Source organism: Carettochelys insculpta, chromosome 1 (assembly GCF_033958435.1).
Source record: "Carettochelys insculpta isolate YL-2023 chromosome 1, ASM3395843v1, whole genome shotgun sequence".
NCBI lineage: Eukaryota > Metazoa > Chordata > Testudines > Carettochelyidae > Carettochelys > Carettochelys insculpta.
Genome location: NC_134137.1, coordinates 320,805,192 through 320,817,471, shown reverse-complemented (window position 1 = coordinate 320,817,471; position 12,280 = coordinate 320,805,192). Strand labels below are relative to the sequence as shown.

Below are 12,280 nucleotides of genomic sequence, written 5' to 3'. Positions count from 1 at the left end.
AAAAACCAATACTGATATTAATACAAGGTATTGAGTTAGTTCTTGTGTCTGATAACAGTTATACACATCCGTTCAGTGATTTCACTTTTTCTTAATTATGTTGAGTCTACCAAAACAGCAGAAAAGTGTGTCCAATTCTGTATATAGTCTAAGCACACACTAGACAACTATGCCATGAAGCCACGGTAGATAGTTTAAATCTCTCCCATTTGCTCAGAAAGCAAAACAAAATTAAAGGTGAGATCTCCTCAGGTGCAATTATTTTGAAAATTTATGAATGTGTGTTCAGCACTGTCTTGTTGATAAAACAGTAACACCTAACATACTCCTACAACACATCTGAAGTCCAAAAATAAGGCTTCTGAAACAACTATCACCATATTCTGTTGCTGGAAAAATGAGAATGATGCTCTGTCTTCCTATTTGCAACCAAGTTTAGTTCAGCGCTCAAGAAAATTGTCTCTCTACTTTTCCGGTCAACTGCCCCTGAGTATGTGAAAATCTGAGCAAAGTCCTCTATTGCTCAGTGCAAAACAAGCACATTCCAGAGAATCTACGTGAAGGTACAAAAAACTTGCAAATGAAATTGAAGGAAATTTTGGAGGAATCTGATAGATGAGATGATGGCATTACTGGAAGAGTCTCAGTGAAAACTGACTTCACCTGCTTAAGTAATGGAATCACATAAGAACACAAAGTCAGAAACTATTCAAAGCAGTTATGGAATGCTTCTATTACACAGTCAATGAAACTCATCTCAAATTTAAAAGGCTTTAGGATGCAACTATGAAAAGAAGAAACCGAAAAAGTGATTTATCTTTCACTTGTTAAAACAAAAGGTTTATCCATTCCTCCCATTTTTATCCACCATATAAGAGAAAAATATGGCCCCTCTGCAGTTTGAAGAAAGTCTCAGACAACTATGGGAAACAACTACAATAAAACGTAACTGATTTGAACTTGAAGCTTATATCTTGAGATTTAGTAGTCTGCATTTAATTCAGAGGAATTTCATAAAATAGGTAACACGCACACACTGAGCAACAAACAACAATTCCTGAATCATGAAAAATACAACTGGGCCCAACTAGGATCAAAGAACAGCACGTAACAAGATTATCACACTGATGCACATGAAAAGAGTACCAGAATACACCATAAAAAGCTTCAATTTTCATAAAAGTAGCAAGTAAGCTGTGAAAAGGTAGGAAATTACCATATGAAAAAGATTTTAGGTTCTATATTTGATATTATAGCTAACTAACAATATGATTTCAAACAGAAGTTTCCATGTAAACGTTTATCCACTTAAACCACTGAACACTTTACCTTTGAACTCCAGCTAACACAGATGACGACAACAATTCCAGTTCTTGTCTCTTCTGTCTGATCACTGTTTGGAATTCTGTAAATTCTGTACTGAAAAATAAAGTTTTTTTTTTTTTTAAAAGTGAGCATTATGTCACTCTTGGACATTACACATTTCCATAATTGAGCCAAGTAACAAGTCGATTACTCTGAAATTAGTTTTAAAATGTTTTTAAACATTTAAAGTTTCAAGATTTTTTTAATGGCCCCTCCCACCCGAAAAGTGCAACTGACAAAGAATGTCCCAAAACTGCATGTTAGCCTACGATACAAAGGAAGGGTGGGAATTACTAAAGTGACAGCTTAATGTAGTATCTGGCATCTTTTGACTAGGTCAGGGGTCTGCAATGTGCAGCTTCAGAGCTGCATGAAGCTCTTCAAGAACTTTTTTGTGGCTCCTGTCACTAACTGCAATGTGTAAAAAAAAATCTCCTGATCAGTTTCGATAAACAGTGAATGTCTAAAAGACCAACGATGAACAACTCATACTTACATAGCAAATTATACGTGATCTTGAAATGTTGTATAACTTCCCCTTTAATATGTGCACTGCATTGTGGGATATGATACTGTACCTGTGTTTTGATCATGTTACTAATAAAGCCTTGATTTTGAAAAGGAAAGGAGACTTGCAGCATTCCTACTGTGAAGGGCACCATGCATTTTTAAGAAAAAACTGAAATTAAATGTGAAGTAAAATTGGCATAATTAAAGTGGAGTTGGAATGGCTTCAAAAAAAAGAGGAAAATAGAAGATGAAAACAGAATTTCAAACTGAATGGACCCAATCCTTCACATTTATACCAAGTTTGGTTACATCTGCAAAGATGGTGAGGGACAGAACTCTAAAAATGGCTACATATCACCAGCCAGCAGATTAAGGAAACTAATAAACCTCTCTCGCTTGTGATGAGTCTAGTGATGTCGATGATGTTGCATAAGTTGCCCTTCTTGGTAGGTATGTGAATTCTGAAGGACCCAAAGGATAACTTATTAAGATGGTGCCACTCAAAGGCCAAATAAGGGGAGAAGATATTTTTCATCTGTTAACTGCCCAGAAAAACTCCAGACACATTTCAGTCACAACTGATGGGATGCGCAGTATGAAGGGGGCATAGCAGAGGTTTGTTTCTCTGTTGAAGAAAACCCTGGATCATAATGTGATATTGTTTCACTGCATACTTGATCATGAACCACTCTGTGCACAAACGTTTCCACCTGAGATTACAGATGTGATGATGCTGGTAATGCAGATCATCAAGAAAGTAATGGGAAAAGGCTTGAACCACTGGCAGTTCTGCTCACTTCTTGAAGAGGTTAAATGTCAATATTCCAATCTTCTCCAGTACAACCAGGTATGGTGGCTTTCCATGGGAAATGTGCTTGTGCATTTTGCACCTGTCTGGAAGAAGTGAGCATATTCATGCTGGAAAAGGGCTGTGAACATTCAGAGCTGACAGATTCTATGGGGCAACAGAAATTTCACTTTATAGTGGACATCACCTCACATTTAAATAGCCTTAACAGAAAGCTACAAGGAAAGGAAAACACCACTCTCCTGCTTTTAGAAGAGGCGTTATCATTTGAGCAAAAACTAACATTGTTTGTGAGAGACAATGAGGCAGGTTCACTCCCTGTCACTGAAGCAATTCAAAGAGGCAAAGTATGAGCTTAACATTGGGAACCTAAACAATACAATACTGAAAATGCAAGAAGCCTTTGCAGGGTGAGTTCAGGAATTTAGGAAGGAAAAGGCAACTTTGTCATTTGTGTTGAAACCCCTTGAATCCGATACCTCTGCACTCAACTTTTCAACATTTACAGAAGTGGACCAAGCAGGACTGGAATTAGCTGATTTGCAGGACAAGGACATGTGGCATTCTATAGTCAGAAGCCTGGTGACTCAACCTGAAGATCTAGAAAAGAAAGGTTACTCACCGTAGTAACGGTGGTTCTTCGAGATGTGTCCCCGTGGGTGCTCCACATTAGGTGTCGGGCTTGCCCAGTGCCGCAGATTGGATCTTCCAAGCAGTTTCTGCCGGACCGCGCATGCGTCGGTGCACGCCGCTCCCGTGCGCGCTCCTGGCCACGTGCGCGCTCCGGTCCCTGCCAGTTCCTTGACCAACCGCCTCGGATGCTCCTGCAAAACATAAACAGAGATCCGAAGCGGGGAGGATGGGCAGGTAGTGGAGCACCCACAGGGACACATCTCGAAGAACCACCGTTACTACTGTGAGTAACCTTTCTTTCTTCTTCGAGTGTCCCCGTGGGTGCTCCACATTAGGTGACTACCCAGCAGGAACCCAAGATAGGAGGTGAGTAATCGGATTATGTGCAGCTTGTCCCCGAGAGGACCGCTGTCAAAAGACGGGTATTCTCTTGGAATACCCTGTGAAGGGCGTAATGTTTGGCAAAGGTGTCATAGGATGACCAGGTCGCCGGTCTGCAAATGTCTTTTAGCGCAACGCCCTTGAAAAAGGCTGTTGATGCCGCCACCACCCTAGTGGAGTGAGCCCTGGGCGTGGTCAGTAAAGGAGTCTCTGAGTTCGTAGCACATTTTTATGCAGGATACGATGTGCTTCGAGATTCTCTGCGAAGAGATACCTTCTCCTTTTGATCTGGGAGCGAGAGAGACTAGGAGTCTATCTGTTTTCCAGAAGGACTTAGTCCTGTCTATATAGAAAGCTAGCGCCCTCCTCCGTCCAGGAGGTGTAGGCGCGCCTCTTTGTTAGAGTTATGAGGCTCTGGATAAAACGAGGGTAAAACAATAGGTTCGTTAATGTGAAACTCAGAAGAAACTTTAGGAACAAAGGCTGGATGGAGCCGTATGGTTACCGCCTCCTTGCAAAAAACAGTGCAGGGTGGCGTTGCCATAACTGCCGCAAGCTCGCTCACCCTGCGAGCTGACGTGATTGCGAGGAGAAAGGTCGTCTTTATTGTAAGGAGGCGGAGGGAAACCGTGGCCAAGGGCTCGAACGGTGGTCCCGTTAGCGCATTAAGCACCAGGTCCAAGTTCCACGAAGGTGGAAGCGGTTTCCGAGGGGCGTATAGGTTTACCAACCCTCTGAGGAACCTGGTAACCATGGGATGGGCGAACACCGTGTGCCCTTCCTCTTCGTGTCTGAACGCCGAAATGGCAGCAAGGTGGACCTTTAACGAGGATAGTGAGAGTCCTCCTCTCTTGAGGTCCAGTACATACTCTAATATTACAGGTATAGGCACCGAAAGGGGGGCTAGCTGTTTGGTAGAACACCATGCCATGAAGCGAGTCCATTTCTGCTTTTAGGTCTTCCTGGTGGAAGTCCTCCTGCTACTTTCTAGGACTTGTTGCACTTCCTCCGTACATGTGCTCTCTAGGGAGCTGAGCCATGGATTAACCACGCTTGTAGTCGCAGGCCTTGGGGGTGCGAATGCACTATGGACCCCTGGGCTTGCGTGAGCAGATCCGCCGCCACCGGAAGGGGCATCGGTGGACAGTCTGACATGCGCAGGAGTAGGGGGAACCATTGCTGTCGATCCCACGTTGGGACTATCAGGATCATTCGGGCTCCTTCCCTCCTGGCTTTCTACAAGACTTTGTGGATCAGCACTGTGGGAGGAAAAGCGTAAAGCAGGGGGCCCCGCCAGGAGATTGCGAATGCATCCCCCAAGGACCCCCGTCCCAGTCCTGCCCTGGAGCAGAATTGTGGGCACTTCTTGTTGTGTTGAGTGGCAAACAAGTCTATCTGGGGAAAGCCCCATGCGTGAAAAATCAGTCGTAGCAGATCGGGACGGATCTGCCACTCGTGCGTGAGTGCAAAACGCCTGCTCAGCTGCTCTGCCTTCACACTGTGAGCGCCTGGTAAGTACGAGGCTTTCAAGGTTATATTGTTGGCGATGCACCAGTTCCACAACCGGACTGCTTCCGCACATAAGGCACGGGACCGAGCTCCTCCTTGCCGATTTATATAAAACATGGTGGAGGTATTGTCTGTACTGATCCCGACTACTTTGCCTTGTATATGGTCTCGAAAGTGTCTGCAGGCATTAAACATACTGGAGCTCAGAGCAGTGTTCACGTGCAGTGACTGCTCCGTGGAGGACCACGGCCCTTGCGTCACCTCTTCGCCCATGTGTGCTCCCCACCCTATGAGGGAGGCATCTGTAGTAAGAAAAACCGATATTTGTGGTTGGCGGAAGGGTACCCCTGTTAGCAAGTTCTTGGGGTTTACCCACCATTGCAGGGATTTGCGCACCTCTGTTGTGGGCGACACCACCCTGTGAACGGTGTGTGCTGCCGGTTTGTATACGCTTGCCAGCCAGTGCTGCATGCTGCGCATGTGTAACCTGGCGTTCTGTACTACGAACGTTGCTGCTGCCATGTGGCCCAGCAGCTGTAAGCACATCAGAACCGGCACCGTAGGGCTGAAGGTGATGACTTGCACGAGGGAGCCGATGACCCGAAAGCGAGTCTCTGGCAGATACACTCTCGCTGTAATAGAATTTGTGCGTGCCCCTATGAACTCTCTGTCCTGTGTGGGGTCTATCTTTGATTTTGCCAGATTGATAACCAGGCCGAGCGAAGAGAACGTGCCTGCTGTGACGCGTATCATGCGTAGTACCTCCTCCTTCGAGGCCCCTTTGAGTAGGCAGTCGTCCAGATACGGGAATATAAATACCCCGTCTGTGCAGGTAGGCTGACACCACTGCCAAGGTCTTGGTGAAGACTCTGGGGGACGAGAAGAGGCCAAACGGTAGGACCTTGTATTGAAAATGTTCTTTGCCTACCATGAACCGGAGGAATCGTCGGTGAGCCGGATGGATAGTTATGTGAAAATACGCGTCTTGTAAGTCGAGGGCTGCGAGCCAATCTCCATCATCCAGTGTAGTAAGGATGGAGGCGATTGTGATCATCTGAAAGCGTTGCTTGCGCAGGTACTGGCTGAGGCCTCGAAGATCTAAGATGGGCCTCCAGCCTCCTTTCTTTTTCTCCGTGAGGAAGTACCTGGAGTAGAACCCTCTCCCCTGCAGTTGCTCCGGCACTCTTTCCACTGCCCCTATGAGCATGAGATGGTCTACCTCCTGCTTGAGCCTCTCTACGTGGGAGGCCTCCCGGAGGTGAGGCCTGGGTGCAGGTCGTGGCGGTGGGAGCGACTGGAAGGAGATGGTGTACCCCGTGGCTATGATCTCCAGCACCCATTTGTCTGTGGTGATCCTTTGCCACTGGTCATAGAATGGTCGGAGGCGATGGTGGAATAACCGCTTTGGATGACCTTGTGCGATGGTAGTGATGGCGCAGCCCTGGATCTGTGTGTCAAACTTGTGGCCTTTGGTCCTGCCCCGAGGACACACGGCTCCGTTGGGAACACCGCCTGGGAGTTCTGTATTGCTGGTGCTGTTGATGTCGCCCATGCGGTTCTGGGGACGCTGTTGCTGGTACTGGTACCGTCTTTGTTGAGGGTAGTACTTTTTCTTTCTGTATGGAGGGGTGTAAATCCCCAGGGTCCTAAGTGTGGCTCTTGAATCTTTACTGGAATGAAGGACCGAGTCAGTTGATTGAGCAAACAGCTTCTGCGAGTCGAAGGGAAGATCGACTATCTTTGCCTGCAGATCCCTCGGTATACCCAAAGTCTGGAGCCAGGACTCCCTTCGCATCACCACTGCCGTAGCTGTGGAGCGTGCTGCTGTGTCCGCAACATCCAGGGCGATCTGAACTCCCGTCCTCGAGGCCGCGTAGCCTTCTTGCACGATGGCCTTGAGCACCGGTTTCTTGTCCTCTGGAAGCGAGTCCATGAGGGAGGTTAACCTAGTGTAGTTGTCGAAATTATGGTTCGCTAGATGCGCTGCGTCATTTGCCATTCGCAACAGTAGGGTGGAGGAGAAGTAGACCTTTCTGCCGAACAGTTCTAGCTTCTTGGCATCTTTGTCTGTTCCCCCTGTCTTGAATTGAGATGTCTTTGATCTTTGTTGCGACGACTCCACCACCAAGGAATTTGGTTGTGGGTGGCTGAACAGGAACTCCATGCCCTTCGCCGGCACGAAGTATTTCTTATCTGCTCTCTTGTGGACAGGCGGAATAGTCGCAGGGGTCTGCCATATCGTAGTGGCGGACTCCAAGATTGCTTCATCAAGCGGTATTGCTATTTTGGAGGAGGCCGGAGGTCTCAGATTTTTGAGGAGCTTATGGTGTTTCTCTTGCACCTCTGCTGTCTGGATGCCTTGCGTGAAGGCCACCCTCTTAAACAGCTCTTGAAACTGTTTGAGATTGTCCAGAGGATGGACGTCCCCCGGGGCCGTAGCCTCGTCCAGGGAGGAGAGCGAGGAACCACTAGGATACGCCTCTCTGGACCTTCTGGTTCCTGTTGGTGATGGTATATCCGCTCGCTGGAAGCTTGCAAGGGAAAATCTCGGGGTTCCATAACCAGTTCCCCCTGAGATACTTGAGTCTCTGTCCCCGTTCGTGATTGCCCTCGGGGATACGGGACCGTCTGTGGGGATCTTTCCCTGGTAGACTGCCGGGGATGTTTATGCCCCGCGTGACAGGGGCGACCATGGCAGCATGGGCACTGTTCCTGGGAAGGTGACCTGCACCACTCCCTTGGTGCATACGCCCTGTGTCTGGGGGAGCGAGATCGTCGAGAGACCTGGGACACTGGAGAGAGCAATTTGTGATAGTATTCCAGCGGCTCAAACCCCAGGAAGGGTGAAAGTGGTCCCAGCCAGGGCGAGGTTGGTTGTAAAAATGGAGACGGGGGCTCCGGGTAGGCTAGGGGGACCCCTGCCTTCTAGCTGGAGTCTGCAGCATAAGTGGAGGGCTGAGAGAAAACAACTCTGCAGCCCTGTCTGGAGAGGGGCTGTGGTGCCTTGTTTTGTGTGCAGCCTTCCCCCTCCCTTGCGGGGGTGGCTCCGCCCCCTGACGTGCAGGGGATCTTGGCCCCGTCCGCGCCGCGCTCGGCACGCTCATGGGCGGTGCCGCACGGGCGGTGTCCTCCGGTGCCTGCAGGCTGCATGCCTGTGTGCTCTGCACTGCCGGTTCCCCGGGGGTCGGTGCCTCTGCCTGCGGTGCCGCCGGTACCGGCGCTTGTTTAGCCGCCGCCCTGCCTGCAGTGTGGGGCGGCTGTTTGATTATCGGAGGCTGAGCCGCCTCCACGTGGCTCTCCGTGCCGCCACCGATCAGCTGTTGCTACGGCTGGGGGCTGTGTGCTCCTCCCATCCCGCTCGCTGTTGCTGCCGGCAGGGATCGGGCTGGGGAGACTTTCCTCCGTTTTTGCGCTGATGGGGTGAGGGAGGCGGCTTTCCTTTTATGGGCCCCGGAGGGTCCCTCCTGCTGCGGCCGCTCCGGCACGTCTGGCTGGAGGGCCTTGTCGAAGAGCAGCATTTTAAGCCGCATCTCCCTGTCCTTCCTTGCTCTGGCTGTTAGTTTTGCACAGAAGGAGCATTTCTGCGTGACATGGGACTCCCCAAGGAAACCTTATGCAGTGACTGTGCCCATCAGACGCTGGCATTGCCTCTCGGCAAGACTCACATTTCTTGAATCCTGAAGAGGACATTGTTGGTGAGTCTTTTAGTTGTTAATGGGGTACTTAGCACCTTCTCTGTGCTCTTTTCCCCCCTCTCCGATAGCCTGCCGCGGCAGGAGGGCTAATGGCCCTAGGCTCCTGGCCTCCGGCGCTCCGCTTGTTACTAGGACTGGACTGAATGCCATCCCGCTTGTTGTTTCTTGTTTTTGTTTTTTTTTTTTTTTTTGAAAATAACAACTGGCTAACTGAACAAGAGACTAAGAACTTGAAACTTTAAAGAAAAACAATTAAAACCACTGAATACGCTAACTTGGCCGTAGCCTAGTCGGATTCCGTCTGCAGCCGACGGCGGTTAAGAGGAACTGGCGGGGACCGGACTGCGCACGTGGCCAGGAGCGCGCAGGGGAGCGGCACACACCAGCGCATGCGTGGTCCGGCAGAAACTGCTTGGAAGATCCCATCTGCGGCGCCGGGCGAACCCGACACCTAATGTGGAGCACCCACGGGGACACTTGAAGAAGGAGGCAGAATTCTACCCTGGCACTTAAACACAGATGGACTGAAATGCTTGATCTTTAAAAAAAGACAAGACCAAATTGTCTGAAGTTTGGAAATCTTTACCAGATGCCTGTAGTAACAGGAAGAGATATGCATTTGGTATCCTCTCCGTCTTTGGATCTACTTACTTGTGCAAGCAAGTGTTTTCAATATGAATTTCGTAAAAAGCAAACTGAGAAGTCAACTGAAGGATGAAAGTCTACATTCCTGCTTGAAAATGAAAATGACAGCCTACTAATCAAACGCTGAACTATCCAAAGAAGCTCAGCAGCAGAAATTGCACTAAAATGTTGGTAAGCTGAAACCTTTGTCAGTATACTTCTGAAAATAATTAAACGTCCCATTTCACTGACATGAACTCACATCAGCAGTGTGCATTTTTGAAAATATCGATAATTTGAAAACTTTGAGTATACTTAAGATGCTAAAAATAATTAAATGTTCCATTTCATTGATATGAATTCACATCAACAGCATATTTGTTTGAAATGATGTAACTGTTGTCTCTATATGCTTACTGTATTTGACAGGCAGAAGCAGATGACATCTAGCAATTGGGGGGGGGAAGAAGGTTTGGGAGTGAAAGTCTGGAAGACAGTGGTACAAATACACACATGTAAAGTGTGAGGAAACAGAACATGCAAAAAATTTGTGAACATCCTGCAGTAAACTTGTATCTCGTTACCAATTGTTGTTTGTGTGCACTGTTCTTAAAATAGGGCTTACAAAAGTATTGACATTATTTACTGTGCACCATCTCATACCTGCGTGCACTGTGGCTCTTGAATTATTGAGTTTTTTATCCTGTTGAGAAAAATGGCTCTTCCTGCTATTTTGGTTGCTGACCCCTGACTATGTCATAAATAGACACACAGATTAGGAGTGGAAAACAATGATTACATCTCAAAAAGTCTTGAAGGAATTGAGTATGGGACTTTAATTCATGAACTTTTTAAGAGAAGAATGGAGTTTCAGTATTTACCAATCCTCTAGAAGACTCCTTCAAGATGTATATTTGGGAAAGGTCTGTGACAAGAGTAAGGGGTAGAGAAACTCAGTTATCCTTACATTTAGTATTGGAAGTATATATGGGAAATGAGGTGGAACTCCATTTCTTTATATAGTACCAAATATGATATAGAATTTCTCCGTTTTATTATGCAACTCAAGTTCAAGGTGTTATTTTTTCTCTCTTTAGGCATTTGGCATGCATCATGAGTTCCCCAACTTTTTCCTATCATACCTACCCATCTGAGCACTCAAATACTTGTGATCTCCTCATGTACTGACTTAAAAATAGTGGGAGACTTACCAAAAGTTTATTCAGGGAGATGGAAAAACACTCCTCTCTGAGCTCAGTAAGATCAACCCCAGAAGATTCTCTCTACTACACAGCAACCTATTATCTAAACTTTACCCCTGCTCTGAATGGTGTTCTTTCATTATTTTGAGACTCAATTAATAATGGTCTTGTCTTATTCAGCAAGGCAGTCAAGCACGTGCTTAAAGTTCAATCCTATTCAAGCCAGTGAGGCTTGAGCATATAATCACATGCTTTGATGCATGGGGATGGATTATTGAATTGAGTCTCTATGTAAGACTTTACATTAAAAATGAAGGCTTTTGTTTATCAGTGAGTGTGAGAAAATTACGTATATTTGGGGTAGAGCTCTCACGTGACGAAAATATAACTGCAATTAATAGTGTTGTAAAATTACAGAATATCTTTTCCAAATATTTTGGATGCTTCCTCCATTTTCAAATCTACTGAATTAAGTTGAAAAACTGAATACAATACCTACTTTTCTTTAGTTTTTTACAGTGCAAGTATTTTCAATTTACCTAATGCAAGTACTGTAGTTCATTCTCTTTCACAAAAGCTGAATTTACAAATGCAGAATTAAGTACAAAAGTAATTGCATTAAACATGTAAATCTTTAGGGCCTACAAGCCCACTCAGTCCTACTTCTCTTTCAGCCAATCACTCAGAAAAATAAGTTTGATTACAATTTACAAGAGATAATGCTAATCACTTCCTGTCTATAATGTCACCTGAATGGGAGAACAGGTGTTCACACGGCACTGTTCTAGCTGGCATTGCAAACTATTTATGTACCAACTGTGCTAAAGAGTCATGTTTCCCTTCATGCTTCAACCACCATTCCAGAGGACATGTATCCATGCTGATTACAGGTTCTGCTTGATAATCATCCAAAGCAGAGCAGAAAGACATTCATTTTCATCACAATGAGCCAGATGCCACTAAAGAGGCTGACTTCTCTTTTTTGGTGGTTTGATTGTGTTTTTTTAAAACACTGAGATTTCTGAAAAATGCACCACTTCTTGTCCCTCCCAGATTTTGGACAGCACTTCAGAGTCTTAAACGCTGGGTTGAGCACTGTAGCCATTTTTAGAAATCTCTCACTGGTAACTTCTTTGCATTTTGTCAAATTGGCTGCAAAAATGTAAGACAAAAAATGTACTGGGTCATTATCTGATACTGCTATAATATGAAATATATGGCAGAACATGGGTACATTGGAACAGGAGTCATACAATTCTCCCCCCAACAATTTAATTAATGCATTTTTTTAAATGAGCATCATGAACATGTCCTCTGCAATGGAAGCTGAAGCATGAAGGGGAATATTAATGTTAACATAGCTGGCATGTAAATACCTTGAAATGCCTATTACAAAAGTGCCATGAACACACCTGTTCTCACTTGCAGGTGACATTGTAAATAAGAAGCCAGCAGCATAATCTCCGGTAACGTAAATAAACTGATATGTCTTATTGATAGACTGAAGAAGAAATAGAACTACTGCACTAATAAGCTCTTAAGTTTTATATTAT

The 12,280-nt window shown here is 46.1% G+C and overlaps 1 protein-coding gene across 9 annotated transcripts in view; it reads right to left on the bottom strand.

Moving 5' to 3' along the window:
- The window catches only part of SCAF11 (SR-related CTD associated factor 11), a 109,372-nt gene that overhangs the window by 39,560 nt on the left and 57,532 nt on the right, over positions 1-12,280 (bottom strand). For 7 of the 9 annotated variants that reach the window (XM_075014122.1, XM_075014102.1, XM_075014073.1 and 4 more), the window contains one exon: positions 1,330-1,419. In XM_075014122.1, coding sequence (XP_074870223.1) covers positions 1,330-1,419 — 90 coding nt within the window. Of the gene's footprint in view, positions 1-1,329; positions 1,420-3,305; positions 3,388-12,280 lie in introns of those variants that run through there. The other 2 variants (XM_075014134.1, XM_075014127.1) reach the window with 2 other exon arrangements.